We start from the raw sequence: 17,556 nt of genomic DNA, 5'->3' as shown, positions 1-17,556 counted from the left end.
ATTGTTCCAGGCCTCAAGAAATGATGGGTGTCTTGCATTGAGGTACACTGGAAGTGTAAATGTGCCCTAAGTTACAAAGATATACAGGATCATGTTAGATTTGCAATAATAAAGTATTTACTGTTTGTGATGGGTTATGTACTTATACACGAAGTATAGCTATACTCTCAAATTCTGCCTCAGTAATTATCCAAAAGAAGATAACTGGAACAAGATGGGTTATAAATAATGTTTTTGGTGTTTTATGTATGCAACGGGACATTTCAAAAAACGCCAATTAATTATACATTTGCTCATCATACATTTAAGTGCCCAGGAAAAGGAAGAATAAGTCAGAGCCATTGGACAAGGAAACAGAATACAGATAAATCTAAATCTAAATCCACGCACAAACAACTAACAAAACACGTCCACAGCCAAAACCATTTCTCCCCTCGCAAGAAATAGAGAGGTGCGCGCGCATCTCCCTACAAGCGCACGGCAGGGTGTTTGCGGAGAAGCTTGCTCTGCTGAGAGAACCAATAAAACTTTCTTTCTCGCCACAGAGGCGGGGCGAGTGAGAGTCCCCGCCCCTCCAAGCAGGCGCAGATCGCCTGGAGTGGTTCCGCCCGTTGGCGGCTGTCATGATGTGTTGCGGAGCCGAGGCGTAGCCTTCCCTCCCCCTGGCGGCCGTTGAGAAGACAGGTTGAGGGTGAGTGAATGGATGAGGGCGTATGCAGGGAAAGAAGCTCCGTTCTTCCTCTGGATGAAAAAGGCCGGAGTCTTCTTCCTCATTCCCTAAAAGAGGGAAGGATAAGTGGTGGTGGTGGTGAGGTCGGGGAAAAGTACGCTCCGGGAAGGGACGCAAAGGTGGGGGTTTCTTGTTTGCTGCTCGTGTCACATTCTTCGCTTCACCCGCTATTACTTCTGGGATCTCACACATTTTGCACTTCAGACTTTCCCGAAACTTAGTACCACCATCCTTGTTGCTTGGACCTTGCCCTTTCTCTCTCTTGGCGCGTGTTTTTCCTTTGGCACTCCCTGCTCGCCTCAAGAGGCTCAGCCGGATTGGGGGAGGGGGCGGGTAAATTTGCAGGAGGCGAACTCTCTTTACTGTACCATGGGAAGAAAAGGAACTCTTGCATTTCTCCAGATCAGTCATTTCCCCGTCCGGAGCTCTGCTCCTGCCTTGTAAGAGAAGATAGCAGGGCCTGGCGGGGGGAGGGAGGGGAGAGGAGGGTAGGAATAAAATGCAGGTCTCGGTTGCTCCAGCCTAACTTCTCGCACGTGGTATGGGTGTAGAATGACAGCCTTAAATGGGAATCTTTGCTAGAGTGTAAATCTTAAAGAATCCCCAAAGAAGCCAACAGCGCAAAATGAAATCACGGAGGAAGAGGGCAAAATGGATTAAAGAACAAGTTAAAGGTTGATAACGTGACAGATTCCTGACTACAATACGCTATTTGTGGTATACAAGGCACCCTTGGGATGGTGCCGGGAGGGAGGGGCAAATGGAAACGTTTGCCTAATAACGTCGTTGCAGTGATGCAACTTGTGTCTTTGCATCAAACATTATGACGCCAGAATGCAATTACCACGTCACCCTGCATATGTTGTCTTTTGACATAATGGAAGTTTGCTACAGTTGTCACTGTTCCAATGCAGTGCTCTTGAGACATATTATTTTGTACATTTACCTTCAGTATTAAAATAAATGTTAATACAGTTTTAAAAGTTTATGAAATATTTCAAATAGTTACAAAAAAATTACTGTTATAAACTGTTAAAAAAACTATAATATGTATTACTATAAAATATCAAAGGCACTAAATGATTAAAATGTATGGATATAATAAATATATAGTCCCAAAATCAATATAACACAATAAATATTAAAATTAACCTAAAATAGTAGCTAAATTAAATTAGTAATTATATATAATTTTAAAATAGTATCTAACTTTTCCAAACTACTATTAAATAAATTTATTTCTTCAAATTGGTTTGAAGAATCATTGAATTAAATAACAAAAGGCTAAAAATACAAAAATAAAGATTTATGTTGTAATTAATGCTAACTCTATATTAGATCTATCAAATATTACATGCTACCCTTGAGAACCTGGCTGTTTTATAAATTACAAGTGAATAATTATTTTGAAGTGATAAATATAATAAAATTAGACTTAATGGATAGATAAGAAGATATATGTTCTTTAATAGATATGATAGATGTACTCTTTATAAAACATAAAAATAATGTAGAAGAACATACACCACAGTTTTAAAATGCCTATTATTTTATAGGCACAGGCATTCTATGTAAGACTCTTCTTTTATCGTTCTTCTAATCCCTCTGGTCTCACCCCTTTTTATTTAGAATAATATGTAAGTGCCTTTGAAGTTTGCATCTATTTTTCAGCTAATATTGGTAGGTGTGGTGCAAAAAATTACACAATTCTGAAGACTCTTAACTTTCTTCATAATTTTATTTGAGAAATAAAATGAAAATGTTGAGCTTAATTCTACAAAATCTACCTTTGGGTTGGTGGATTAATGCAAGGCAGCAAGGAAACAAGCTTTTTTTAAAAAAAATTATATGTGCCTTCTTATGTGCTCAAAATGAAAAGCTGATTCTTTAACACTGGCCCATTGCGTTGAGAGAAGCATAGAAACTGGAAGGCCAAAATAATCAAACAGTTGGGTTGAAGCATTGCCATTACTAAATTGCAGTGGGAGAGCTATTGTCCAGGGCAGAGTAGAACAAGAAGAAAAAGTGCCAAGAAAGGGGAAGGACTGTCTGTGAGAAGAGCCAGACATTCAGGATATGTGGCAATGATAGCAAAGTGCAGCAATGAGTAGAGATGATAGCTGTAGGCCGAAGATTGATGAGAGTCACAGCAGAGAGAATCCCTTGCTAACACCAACTGGTCTCTGCTGGGCTGAGTTCCTTGAGACTATTGTGAGGGACCAAGTATAGACACTATTCTGTAAACTCAGAAGCTGGCAGCCTGGACACTTAACAGATGCAGACGCTAGCAATTAAGAGGTACAAGTGCAAGACATGACCAGTCTGGAAAACAGTGAACAAAGCAGTGGAAGCAGTGGAACAGCCAAAAAGGGCACTTGAATTATCTCAGCAATGCTGCTGTTTGAAGAGGCCAGGGTAGGCCAACAACATCCCACTGCAGCAGACTGGGTGGGGTGAAGCAGGATCTGACTGAACAGCACCAGAGTATAGAAACGTAGATAAAAGAAAGCTCGTAGCGAGGGTTGATGAGAGACCCTAGGAGTTGGCAGTAGTCAGAAGTAGCAGAGGTCCATACGAGTTCCAGAGCAAGAAACTGGGAACTCTCAGTGGGTAGAAAGAGACTCATTGGCACAGTGGCAGAGCATAATACTGCAGCCTGGCAATGAATCCTTGTATCAACTCTACCTTTTAGAAACTGAGTTGGATTAAGAGCAAAATCAGCTGAAATGGCCAAATTTACTATAGGCAAGAAACCTCAAATTAAGAAAGAGGAAAATTAAATCAAAGAAAAGGTAGAAAGTAAGGGGGAATGGTATAACCTAAGCAACAAAAAATAAGATAAGCATTGTAGTACAGAACTAAATTAAATAATATAGAAATGTTATAACAAGGAAGCTACAGAAAGATAAAGCACTGTAAAGCAATGTAGGGATAATCTTGGGAAAGGAATGGCTAAATGGTTGAAGAGAAACAGCAACTCAGTCCAGGGAAAACGGAGAGCATGAGAAAGAAACACAGAACAATCACATCTTGTTTTGGGGTGGGGAAATATGAGATAGGGCAGAAAGAAATTCTTGACAGGTTTTCCAATAAAATGGCATGTGTCTTGTTTCCTGACTAGAAACTAAATCATTGAGATAAACTTCTATTTTAACATATCTACCATATTTGATACAAGGATTAACATACATTATGTTTCTCCAGTTAGGTACCTTGCAAATATTTTTATTTCAGGGTAATCTGCTGATAATTTGTGTAAAAATCTCAAAGCCTTAAAAGTCTGTAGCTCAGAGAATACCAGAATGAAGAGGGAAATAGGGTTCTTTGAAACAGCAGAGCTTGACTGAGAATATGTGGATAAACTGGAAGTGTCTTTTTTAAATTGATGGTAAAATTTTGCTGTTGCTGTACCCAAAAAAGAATGAAAGCAGACAAAAAGTAGTTGTTTTGTAGCAGTGTTGCCTTGAATATTACCATCTTTCACAACCACAAAACCTTTTTATTATTTTCTATTTATTTGATAAGTTGGTTGTCAAAAAGATGAAGATAAGCTGGTCTGCATATGATACATTTGAGGATAATTTCAAGCCTTTGGTGGTGGTTGAGCTTGCACAAAATACCAAAGATGAAACCAAAGAGTGGCTGATGCAGAAGATTGTAGGGAAGAAGAAGAATGGAGGTGAGTGCCCTTAGTTTTATAAGACAATTTATAAGCATTTTTTGTGAACATTGATTTATAATACACAATAGAAAAGTATGCATATGTGTAGGCCAGACATGTCAAACACAAGCCCGGGGGCCAGATCCGGCCCGCGAAGTGGTTTCATGTGGCCCGCGAAGCCATCCTGGAAACAGTGAGGGAACGGCCCCTGCTGCCTTGGCTCTGGCCCAGGCCGGCCAGGAGCCAATGTACAATTTTGTGGTGGTCATTATGCTGAAATATATTCAGTCTTAGCTCCACAAGGCCATCTGGAAACAGTGAGGGACCGGCCCTGCCGCATCGGCCCCGCCCTCTGGGTGCACGCTAGGGAGGTATCACCCTTTGTGAGGAATGAAGAAATGCACCATCGCCTGGAAGTGGCCAGCATATGGCCCTGCCTACTTCGGGCAGGCTAGGGGCTGGGCAGCGTTGTGCTTCTCTTCAGATTTGTGCCACCCGGCTCGGTGCTGTGAGAAGAGGGCCATGTGCTGGCCACTTCCAGGCGATGGTACATTTCTTCATTCCTCATGAAGAATGACACTTCCCCAGCTGCATTTCTTGCCTGTTTTTCTCCCTCCCTCATCTCAAATATTTTCCCATCACTCTGTTCTTAGGAAGGAAGGAAGGAAGGAAGGAAGGAAGGAAGGAAGGAAGGAAGGAAGGAAGGAAGGAGAGTGAGGTTCTGAGGGAAGTTCTGCCTTAGACCTTCCCTGCTTCCCTTTCAACATCCCCTTGCCCCCTCCTCCTGGCCTAACCTGGGTGGTCTCCCATCCTATTGCTAAGGAAGCTTTGGAAACAAAGCCAGGTCTCCTCACATGGAGAGGAAGTGGGCCTCCCTCTTGACGTTGCCCTCATACCCATCATGAGCAACCTGGCCAAGGAGAGCAAGCACAGCAGCTGGGCACCCCCTTGGGGAAGTGGGGGTGGGCTTAGTGCTGCGGGTGCTTGAGGGCTAGGCTGGGCAATTGACCTCCACATCATCGTCCAGCCTCCCCCCCCCGCATGGCCTGAGAGGAACAGTGAGGCTCCTCCAGTGGACCATGCCTCGGCACTTGCTCCAGTCCCATCTCCTTCTGCCAGAGACCCTCAGATTTGTCCCACTCCTGCCCAGGCCCCCATAGGCACCATTGACGCGAACAATGTAGAGCTGGCCATGCCCACCCAGTAGGTCACACACACTCCAGCCACGCCCAACCAGTAGGCCACGCCCATCCTGGCCACACCCACCCGGCCCCTCAAGGGTAACCACAATGCTGATGCGGCCCTCAATGAAATTGAGTTTGACACCCCTGGTGTAGGCAAAGAGATTTTTCAGGGTACTTTTAAACTTTTTTTTTTTTGCAGAGAGACTGTTCTATTTTGGAAATGTGAATCAGAGATGAATAAAAATAGTTTTGTACCTAACAGGAGAAGCAGTCCAAATGTTGTATTTAGCTACAAATATATGGCACATGTGCCAGGATATGTGTTTTAAGTTATTCAGTTTGTCTGTTTCTCTGTAATACAAGAATTTATACAGTCAAGGAATAAGTTTCAACTCCTGAAAAAATTAACTTCATATTTAGGAATTTACTTACAGTACAAACCCTTAGATTACGCAAGAAGCAACGGATTGAAACTAATCAGGGAGAGAAGCAACCTAGAACTAAGGAGAAATTTCCTGACAGTTGGAACAGTTAATCAGTGGAACAACCTGCCTCCAGAAGCTGTGAATGCTCCAACACTGGAAGTTTTTAAGAAGAGATTGGACAGCTATTTGTTGTCTGAAATGGTATAATTTTTCCTGCCTGAGCAGAGGGGTGGACTAGAAGACCTCCAAAGTCCCTTCCAATTCTGTTATTCTGTATGGCTTGATAAATTGCTTTATTGCAGATGGCAGAAGATACATGCATATTGACACACACACACACACACACACACACACACACACACACACACACACCGATTTAGGCTTTTTAAAAAATTAGAAAGAAATTCCACCTTTTGGAATCAAAAGAAATGTTATTTTTTTTCCTGGACCTAAGTTTAGAGATATTTATTAAACAATGCTTCCATCTAGTCTGAGGTTTCCATCTTGCCAGCTTTAGACCTTTTTTTAGCTAAATTACAGTTTGGAAAACCTTTTAAGAGCAACATCTAATTTTGAATGGTTGCTGAACAGAATTATAAGTCAGGGGCTACCTTCATAGAAACTGTGTGGGGAATCTTAAATGGGGAATGTTTTGCAAATACCGTAAGTGAAAATAGGGAAGAAATGGCTATCTTACCCATTTGCCTAGAACTTATATTTTCCTATTTTTTTAATATAATTGCAGCAACCAAATCAAATAAAAGAGTTAGTTTCCCTAATTCAGACCTCCTTTAATCCAAGAATTTCATAACAGAAATGACCCAATAAATGAAATGACTGTGTAATTAGTTTAATTTTATCCAAACATGTCTTGTGAACATAACTGTCATTCCCATTTTTATGACTTAGCATAAGCTGTGTACATAATACACACAGTACATCCTCTTCACTATGACCTTAAATAATTAACTTGATTTGTTTTCCTTTTTTGAAGGAGCCCAACTTTTAGTTAAACCCTTGGTGGAGAAAGGAAAAGATATTGAAGAAAGCAAGAACATATATCTTGTTGGAGCATCTTATTTAAGGCTGCTTCTAGGAGCGGAAACTGTAGGGTTGGTTAAAGAATGTAATGATAATTCAATGAGAGTGTTTTCATATACATCTAGAAAAAATTTTAAAGATTTTGCAGGTAAAAATAAAACAATTGTGAAATAATTTCAAGTTTCTTGCTATTTAGGAATCACACTGTTAACCATTTCAGGAAATATTGTGAAATAAATAAGCATAATGTTATTGGATAAATTTTGCTCAGAATACTAGCATTTTGTTAATGTTAATAACAGTTTTAGAAAAGTGGAGAATATTTCCATTGCATATAGGATATAAGATTTTAGAATCCTCGTGCAATTACTTTTGCTTGGAACTTGTCAAAATAAGAATGTACTTTTCAGCAATGCATTTCTTTTTTGTTTAGAGGACAATCATGATTTCCTTACAATGGCAGAATGTCAATATATTATCAAACATGAACTTGAAAATTTAAGAGCTAAAAATGAAAAGATGATCCCTGGCTATCCTCAGGCAAAGCTTTATCCAGGAAAGTCAATTAGTGAGTAATTTGTTCCTTTTGCATTGCATATGTAATTACATTTTAAAATTAGAATATAAAAATCTTTGGTTCTTCATTTTAGAACATTGTATAATGTTGTAATGGTAAATACTGTCTGCACAACTCCCATAGCTTCAGTTATTTATTTATTGATCATCACATAGTCAGTCAGATATTTAGACTAGGTTTGCCATTTTTGTCTATCAAGCCCTTACCAAGGACCTGGGATAGGCAGATGTGGATATTTGATGGTATTATAGATATTGTTGCAGGATGGAAGCTGTTCCCAGTAAGGCCACCTTTTGCAATTGACTTAATGGAGAATTTGTCAATTCCAATAGTGTTCAAGTGGTGCTCCAATTGTTTTGGGATGCAGCCAAGGTTCCTATTACTATGGGTATTACCTTTCCTTGCTTTTGCTACAGTCGTTCTGTTTCTATTTGTGGTCTTTGTATTTTGTTATCTTCTCCAGTTTTTCTACTGAATCTACTATCCAGACTTTTTTTGTTTTTCTTATTGACAATTGGGATGTTATGGATGTATTATGTATTCAAGATGAACAATGATTAATATTTATATGTTACTTATATGTAAGGTTGTAGGTCTATATACATATATTGTATATAGTATGTTTAAATGTGTGTTATGTATGTGTACACTTTGAGAGCAAGCAACTTAATTTCATTTTTAATGTGTGCCATTGTGCCCACAGTAAAAAATGACAATAAAGGTCTATCTATCTGTCTGTCTGTCTGTCTGTCTGTCTGTCTGTCTGTCTGTCTGTCTGTCTGTCTGTCTATCTATCTATCTATCTATCTATCTATCTATCTATCTATCTATCTATCTATCTATCTATCTACCTACCTACCTACCTACCTATCTGGCAGGTACCTGTTTGAATTCTAAAATCCCAGAGCAATTTGATTTCTTCATTTTCTATGACTTTCTTTATTTTATGGTCCCACCAGTATTTGCTTTCAGGCAAATGATACGTCTTACAGATCTTCCAATGCACCATTGTTGCTACTTTGTCATGCTGCTGCTGTAGTTAGTTTGTGCAATCTTCTTGCAGCAACGTACCAGGTGGTCCACTGTTTCTTCAGCTTCTTTGCATAGATAGCACTTACTGTCTGTTGCTATCTTCTCAATTCTGGCTTTGTATACGTTTGTCCTTAAGGCTTGGTCTTGTGCAGCCAGAATTAGTCCCTCGGTCTCTTTCTTCAACTTTCCTGCTCTTAGCCATTGCCAGGCCTTGTTATTATCTGCTTTCTCTGTTGTTTTTTTTAATGTACTGGCCATATAGTCCTTTGTCTTCTCACGCCTCCATTCTGTTCTGCATTTGGTCTTTCTTGTAGTCCAGTTTGGTCAATAAGCCTTCCTGGCATACTAACTTTAGTGCATCTTCTTCATTGTTCTTCAGTTATTCTTCCAAAACCCTTTTTTCTTCTTTTTCAGCTATCTAATGTACTTGCAATATTCCATGCCCACCTATTTGCCTTGGTAGGTAGAGTCTGTCAATGTTGCTGCAAGAATGAAAGACATGATTCATTGTCATTATTTTTCTGGTCTTCCTATCCATTGCTTTTAGTTCTGCTTGAGTCCAGTTCACTATTCCAGCTGTTTATCTAATGACTGGAACTGTCCAGGTGTTGATAGCTTTGATGATATTTTCTTCCCTTAGTTTGGACTTTTAACATCTTTATTCTCTTGATATTAAAGATTCACCTTTAATTTTTTTCTTGACTTCAGTGAGGTTGATGTTGTCAGATTGAAGGATTCTGAGGTATTTGTACTAATCATCACGCAGACTCTTAATTTTCATGGGGCATCTTGATTCCTTCAGTTTTTACTATTTTTCATTATTTGATAGTAAGTATGGCACATTTGTCCAATCCAAACTCCATTACAATATTTTGGTTATATATATGGGCAGTGTTGAGCAGCAATTCTATTGCAGGTGATGTTTTTCTATACAGCTTCAAGTTGTCCATATAAAGAAGGTAGGATAGTCTGACAGATGTTTTTGATGTTTGATAGCCATGGCCTGAGTTATTCAGTATTGTTGAGAGAGAAAACAGTGCGGTGACAAATACTAGTGGTGACAGTATATCTCTTTGGAAATATTCCTCTCTTGATATTAACCTCTCCCAGTGACCTGCAACAGTATCTTCCATTGTGCCATCTATCTTTGCATAAAGCTTCTGATGTTTTGACTGACTTCTGTTATCTCTAGACACTTGATTATCCAGTCATGTGGCAGAGAGTCGAATGCCTTTTTGTAGTCAATCCATGCTACACTCAGGTTGGTTTTCCTTCTTTTGCAATTTTCCCAAAATCATTTTGTCAATTAGGAGTTGATCTTTTGTTTGTCTGCTATTGGGTGTTTACTTTCTGCTCAGGTGGAAAGAGACTGTTTTCAACTAAATGCTGTTGGACAGAATCAGCTATCACACCAGTTAGCAATTTGAAAATTTTTGGTAAAGAGGTAATTGGCCTGTAGTTGCTTGGTGCTGCCCCTTTGATCTTTCGTTATCAGTTAGGTTTTCCTGGAGGTTAGCCACTCTTCAATTTCACCTCCTTGTAGTATGTTGTTAAATTGTTTGGCAGTGAGTGGGTGTAGACTAGTTAGATGTTTCAAACAAAAACTATTGAATTCATCTTCACCTGGTGCTGACCAATTCTTGATCTTCCTTGCTCTTTTCTCTATTGTTTCTGCTGTTATTACTAGTTCTTTCATTTCAGCTTCTTTTTATTCTTATTCTTCTCCTTTAACCAGGCTGTATTCTTGTTGTATTTCTTTGGGTTATTCCATACCTGTGCTCAGAACTGTACTACTTCTTCCTTGTCAGGTACTGACTGATTCGCTGCAGTCCCTCGATGGATTGTAGAAACATTTCTGGTTGGACTGAAATTGGAGGTTCTGTCTATAAATTGCAATTTGAGCTTCATATCTGCAGATTGCCTTGGCTATAGCTGTTATTTCTGCTTTATTACTTCCATACCTGCTCTTTCAATAGAATTTGCAGATCTAGGAAAAACCCCAGTTATGCACCAAGTCTCTCTGAGGTAATACTACCCCATCCAGAACTAAAGACGATAAATCTCCAGATCCCAGATCTCCACATCCTCTAAATATTATGAAAGGGAAGCCACAGCAGCACGGGTTATGAGGAATGGAGATGTAAAGCTGATTATCCTCAGCGTACTGGTGATATCCTATCCTGTTGGGCCAGATGATATCATATAGTGATTTCATGTAGATATTAAAAAGGAGCAGAGAGAATGCTGTGTTCTGCAGCAGTGGCCATGGGCACCTGTCACACCATTTGGAACTGACCATGGAGAAAGGAACTGAATTAGTGCAACACTGCACCACCCAATTTCAAATCCTGCAACCATTCCAAAAGGATACCTTGGTTAATGGTATTGAAAGTCACCTAGAAGTCAAGGAGAGCGAGGATGGATTCACTATCTCTATCCTGCTCTTGCCAGAGATCATGAACAAGCATGACAATCCTTTCTGTCCCATAACCTGAAACTCAACTGAAAGGGGTCCAGATAATCCATTTCATCCAGGACCTTCTGAAGCTGCAGCATAACCATTTCCTCCACTATCTTGCCTAGATAGGGAAGATGGGAAAAATTGACTCAAGGTGGGGATCTAATTATGTCTTTTTAAGGAGGAGAAGCACAGCTTCCTTAAAAAGTGTCAGGTATACCCTGTCCCACAATGATGCATTAATCATTGCATGCAACTACCAAGAAGTCACCTTCCTGGGGGCTTTCAATGACAAGGATCTAATAAGTAATAAACACTACCTCAGGTCCAACAGGATCAAACTATTTCCAGATATCAACAGGGTAAGTCCATTCCCAGGGCTTCTGTAATGGACTTTCACCATGCTTGGACTCAGAGCAAATCTGAGTGATTTTATATGTTAGGTATTGCACAAACTCCTTCGTGCAGTCCTGAAGAAAATATCTAAGCCTTCCTTGAGGAGGAATTGGATGACTTTGAACAGGGCCATCAGGTGACACTCTGTGAATGCAATAAGTGTGGAGAACTACTGGCATTTAATGCTCTTACTGCCACAAGTTTGGCCTTAATGGCACCTCTGATCTTTGTTCGGTTGGATTTGTTCTTTGTTTTCCTCCAGCAGTGCTCTGGCTTCTGAGGCCATCCCAAAGGACAACAGATTGAAGTCCCCAGGACCATAAGCCTGGAAAACTCTGCTACCAAACCTGAGATGACCTCATGCAGGGAGGTTGCTAAAAAGGAGGATGGTTGGTACAGCAATTAGTCCCAATTGATCCTGCAAAATCCAGTCTCAAAAACATGGTCTTACATGCGGAAACTTGGAGAGCATGGCTCCTCATGGCTAAAAAAAGTTCCTGAACTACAACTGCCACCCCTCTATCCTGTGGCCTCAGTTGGTGCCAAACTAATATGAATAATATTTTCTGAGGCTGGATTAAAACCCGATAAACTGGGAGCCAGTTTGGTCTAAGACACCAGACTTGAAAGTGGGAGACATTAGCTCTAGTCCCGCCTCACTCATGAAAACTGGTTGGTGAGCTTGGCCCAGTTTTTCTCAGCCCAACTCACATCACAGGGTTACTATGGGAAAAAAGTAACAGTATTGTGTAACACCATTAATACATATTCATATGCTTCCCCGTATTTCACTGATAGTATTGATACAATTTTTCTGTTTTTGATGAAATGATAAATGTCATCTGATTTTTGAAAAAAATTGCATCATGGGAGAAACTTTTAAAAATATGAAACATAGAACTTTAAATACTTGTAGAACTTATTTTGTGAACGAATCAATCACTATAAAGAGACTTCAAATTTAAATTTAGAGGGATAAAATGCAGTACAGATGATCATCAACATATAACCATTTGTTTAGCAACCATTGGAAGTTACAACAGCACTGAAAAATTACTTACAACCAGTTGAATGCTTGGCAACCAGCATGTATTTATGATGGTTGCAGCCTCTTGGCACCCTTTCCAGTTGGCTTCATGTCAATGTGGGAAGCCAGATTTGCTTAATGACCCCATGAATCACTGAAGAACTACAGTGATTCACTTAACAACCATAGCAAAAATATAAAATTAGGTACGAATTACTTAATTTTCTTCCTTGGGAAAGGAAATTTTAATTCCAACTATAGTTGTAAATTGAGGACTAATTATATACAGTATAAGATCTGACTTGTCAATACGTCATTATGATGCATGACATTTTGGATGTGGTTCTAAAATATTTATGGTTTCTTTACAATCATTGAATTAGAAGAAGTCGTTTAAGTCATCAATCCCCTACACTCATCAATCCCCTACAGCCAATGCAAGAGTTCAAATTAGAACAATCATGACTAATTTCTATATACCATCTAATTTCTATATACCATCTCTGTCTGAAGATATTCAATGAAAGGGGAGTTCTTCCCCACTCTCTAATCACTGGACTAAATGTTATGTTAAGAGGATGTGGTGGAATGTAGTCTAGATTCTCAGGAAGGAGTGTGTTCTAGAGAAGCAAAGGGGAAGGTTAGATAGTTTGTGTGGAGGAAGAGAGTTAAAATGGCTCCTCCCTTGGAATTTTCAAAGTATATATTTAATGGTGTGAATGGTCTGCTTTAGTTTGGCAAGATTTCTAACAATAGATGAGGATCAATAAAGGAAACTGCTTGGAAGAACTTCAGTGTGTCTTTCTAGGCTTTTGGAGCATGACAGATAACTATTACTGGAATGGGCAGTATTGGGCTTCAGGATTTAGTGATTGTGGTGTAGAGCAGGGCTTTTCAACTTTTCCACCCATTGTACCCCTTTTAGGATATAGCAATATCCGAGTACCACCAGTCACCTAGCAAGGTATCAAAAACTCGATGACCCCCCAAAAAAGTAAAAAAGTGATGAAGTACAGGTAGTCCTCGACTTACAACAGTTCACTTAGTGACTGTTCGAAGTTACAATGGCCCTGAAAAAATTGCCTCCCAAGCCACAGCCGAGCAAGACAACTGCCTGCCTGCCTGCCTGCCCGGCGGCGCTCTTCCTCCTGTCCAAGGTTTTCATTGTTGTGAGCATTTCTGTTGCGGATTGGCAGCGCAGGGGGGTGTTTGGTTTTTATTCCCCCCCCCCCTGCTGGGTGGTTGCAGCAGGTTTTGGTCACTTCACATGACCCTGGGACACTGCGACCGTCATAAATATGAATCAGTTGCCAAGCATCTGAATGTAAATCACAAGACCCTGGAGATGGTGCAACATTCCACCTGATCAGCGCTTCTTCTGGGCTCAGCAGAAGTACCAGGATCAGCACCGAGCTCCAGCTGGAGCCTGGCGATGATCCTGGTGTGTCCACTCAGCCCTGACAGCCCTGCAGCTCCAGCCGTCTCTCACTCAGGCTTTTGCGGTGTTGCCACTGGTTCAGCTCATTTCCCTCCCCGCTACCACTTTTCTAGGATGGTCGCGTACCACCTGCTAGGTGCCAATGTACCACAGGTGGTACCTGTACCACTGGTTGAAAAGCCCTGGTGTAGAGAACAGTTTTCCTGACATTTCATTGACAATTGTGGCTGGCATTTTCAGAGGCAAAGATAGGCAACAAAATGGAATGACTGGGCTTCTGTCTTTACAGCCACATGTCTAATATCTGATTGGCATTTCAGAACTATACAGAGCACACAGTGGTGACTCTAGACCACAATCACTAAACTCTGAAACCGAACACTGCCTAACAGATACCAACTGTGAAAGCCTACATCTGTATATTACTATAGATTAGAATGTAGAATGTAGAATGTAGAATAGAATAGAATAGAATAGAATAGAATAGAATAGAATAGAATAGAATAGAGCTGGAAGGGACCATGGAGGTCTTCTAGTCTGAAGGCAAGTTGTTCTACTGGTTGATTGTCCTCACTGTCAGGAAGTTTCTTCTTAATTCCAGGTTGCTTCTTGCTTTGATCAGTTTCCAACCATTATTTCTCATCCTTCCATCTGGTGCTTTGGTGAACAACCTGGCCCTCTCTGCCTTGTGGCAGCCCCTTAGATACTGGAATACTGCTATCATGTGTCCCCTATTTCTTCTTTTTTTTAGACTAGCCAAACACAAGTCCTGCAGCCGTCCTTCGTATGTTTTAGTCTCTAGGCCTTTGATCATCTTAGTTGCTCTTCGTTAAATTTTTTTCCAAACTCTCAACATCTTTTTTGTGATATAGTGACTAAAACTGGTTGCAGTAATCCAGGTGTGGTCTTACTAGGGTTAAAGCGGAACAAATACCTCGTGTGATCTTGATTCTATGCCTCTGTTTATATACAATCCAGGATTGTATTAGCTTTTTTGGTTGCTGCTGCACACTGCTAGCTCATAGTCAAGTGATCGCGTACTAGGACTCCAAAATCCCTCTCACTGTTACTGTTTTTAAGCCAGATCTTACCCAATGTTTGGTTTTTCCTGCCTAAATGTAAAACTTTGCTTTTCTCCACATTGAAACTCATTTTGTTGGATAGGGCCCATTGTTCAAGTTTGTAAAGATCTTTTTGGATCCTGAGTTTCTCTTCTGGGGTATTGGCTACTCCTGTCAGTTTGTTGTCATCTTCAAATTTGATGAGTTTCCCCTTCAAGTTTGTATATGGTCTTGTATGAGATTGGAAAAATGGGCTTTAATTATAAATAAGATCTTAAAACTCTTCAGAATTTAACAAATTTTTATTTATTTCAGTGCGAAGGTTAACAACTAGTGGCATTCTGCTTCAGGTTTTTCCACTTCATGACCCAGACCATTTAAAGAAACTTGGACAAATATGGTATGAACGACTGAAAATTAGATACCAACCTTTAGGTAAGTTTACTGATTCTGGAAAAGAACAGACTCAGATTTGCATAGATTATGTAATTGTTAGGGGCTTCAGATTCACAAAGACTGTATGTTGAGTGAAAATTCAAGACCATATACAGCCTGTGTGCAAGAAGCAATATCAGAGAATACTGGCCTTTTTATTTGATTTTATTCTTTTCTGATACCATGTATGGGTATAGGTATATTTTTTTAGTGTGATGAACTGATACAAAATTGACATTCACAAAGGGAATTGAAGATTTTTTTTGCTTCCCAAAGGTGTTTTTTCAAGAGGCAACTGGACTTTCTTGTTTTTCTTTGAAGCCATTTCACTTCTCATCCAAGAAGCTTATTCAGCTCTGACTGGATGGTGGGGAATGGAAGGATTTATATTCCTTGCAGACAGCTGGTCATTTGCATTCTTTTAGAGAGTTGTTGAGACCATTTGGAGGTTTATCTGTGTCCTCAGAGTCACCTGAGTAATGCAAATGGCTGTGAAGCCTTCTTGGAACTGCTGAAAGGACTCTGTTGTAGTCTGGTGATAGATGATATCTTATCTCTCCCCTTTGGGACACCTTTGGGACAACCATGATCTGGATGACTGGGAATCTCCACAGACATTTTGCTATAAATATTAAATAGTTAGAAAATGCTTGAAATTGTATATAGCTGATAACTGCAATACAGTACTTACTAGGAACAGAGCAGTATGTAAAAGGACCCCATTTCCATTTCAGGAGATAAGGGCTTGGCTTGGCTTGACTTGATAAGTTAGGGAAATAGTAAGATGAAGATTCATAAATAGATTCATTATATAATATATTCATCATATAAACTCACTGAAGGCTAACCCCATTTAGCTTCTGCTTTTGAACCAGGTTACTTAGGTATTGCTACCTAATGAATGTGACTTTTTTTTTCCCCTCCCACAGATGAAATTCGCTGTTATTTTGGTGAAACACTTGCTTTCTATTTTGCCTTTTTGGAATATATCACATTTGCTTTAATTCCAATGGCAGTCATTGGGATCCCTTATTATGTTTTTGATTGGGAAGATTATGACAAGTATGTGCTATTTGCAGCATTCAACCTGCTATGGTCTACCGTTATCCTTGAACTCTGGAAACGATCTTGTGCTGTCATGGCTTACAGATGGGGAACACTGATGATGAAGCGGCAATTTGAGGAACCGAGACCAGGATTTCATGGGGTTTTAGGCATTAATCCTGTCACTGGAAGAGAGGAACCCATATACTCCAGTTTCAAAAGACAGTTACGGATTTATTTTGTTTCACTTCCATTTGTGTGCCTTTGTCTCTGCCTTTCGCTTCAAATAATGATGATTTATTTTGACTTGGAATTCCAAGCACGTTTGTATTATGAAGAGAACCAAAATGAATTAAGCGCCTTGATATTATACATGCCCAGCATAATTTATGCTGTTGTGATTGAAATTCTAAATCGAATTTATAGATATGCTGCAGAATTCCTGACCTCATGGGGTAAGATTATTCCATCTTTTTCATGTATCTTGTTTACTGTTACTATTATATTAACGTGTATTTATAATGCAATTACTTCCACTCTTGTATGATAGTAAAACTATCACAATTTAGATGCCAAGATAAAACCTGCAATGAAATAATTAGCGTGAAGGTATCTTGAAAGCATAACAACAGAGGATTCTCATTATTGGCAGTAGTTATCTTCAATAAAGTCACTGTGAACACTGAATTAGCAACTACTGTAACATCTGCTGGGAATATGTGTGTTGCTCCAAAGATTTTTGTTTTGTTTTGTTTTGTTTTTGCTGCCCTCTGCATGTCCACGGATGACTGTGAAAGCACAATATCTATTAATTTTTTAGTTACAAATAAAATTTAACAAGTAGGCAAATTCACAAATACAGAATTTGTGAATAAGAAGAATCAACTGTATGGTTTCATGTGTTTTTTTTAAGAGCTGATAAATTACTAAGCCTAAAACAGGGGTGTCAAACTCAATTTCACTGAGGGCCGCATCAGCATTGCGTTTGCCCTCAAGGGGCCGGGTGGGTATGGCCAGGGTGGGCGTGGCCTACTGGGTGGGCGTGGC

The 17,556-nt window shown here is 39.7% G+C and overlaps 1 protein-coding gene across 2 annotated transcripts in view; it reads left to right on the top strand.

Annotated features, from left to right (window-relative positions):
* The first annotated feature begins 604 nt into the window (after positions 1-604).
* The window catches only part of ANO10 (anoctamin 10), a 56,063-nt gene continuing 39,111 nt past the window's right edge, over positions 605-17,556 (top strand). Inside the window, exons 1-6 of one of the 2 annotated variants that reach the window (XM_083378554.1) lie at positions 605-691; positions 4,256-4,409; positions 6,995-7,189; positions 7,475-7,609; positions 15,346-15,465; positions 16,395-16,964. In XM_083378554.1, coding sequence (XP_083234680.1) covers positions 4,271-4,409; positions 6,995-7,189; positions 7,475-7,609; positions 15,346-15,465; positions 16,395-16,964 — 1,159 coding nt within the window. In that variant the 5' untranslated portion in view covers positions 605-691; positions 4,256-4,270. Of the gene's footprint in view, positions 692-4,058; positions 4,410-6,994; positions 7,190-7,474; positions 7,610-15,345; positions 15,466-16,394; positions 16,965-17,556 lie in introns of those variants that run through there. The other variant, XM_083378555.1, reaches the window with a different exon arrangement.

This window comes from Vipera ursinii (assembly GCF_947247035.1).
Source record: "Vipera ursinii genome assembly, chromosome: Z".
In the NCBI taxonomy this organism is placed as follows: domain Eukaryota; kingdom Metazoa; phylum Chordata; class Lepidosauria; order Squamata; family Viperidae; genus Vipera; species Vipera ursinii.
Note: the sequence above shows the minus strand (reverse complement) of the source record. Positions and strands in the feature narration are given on the sequence as shown.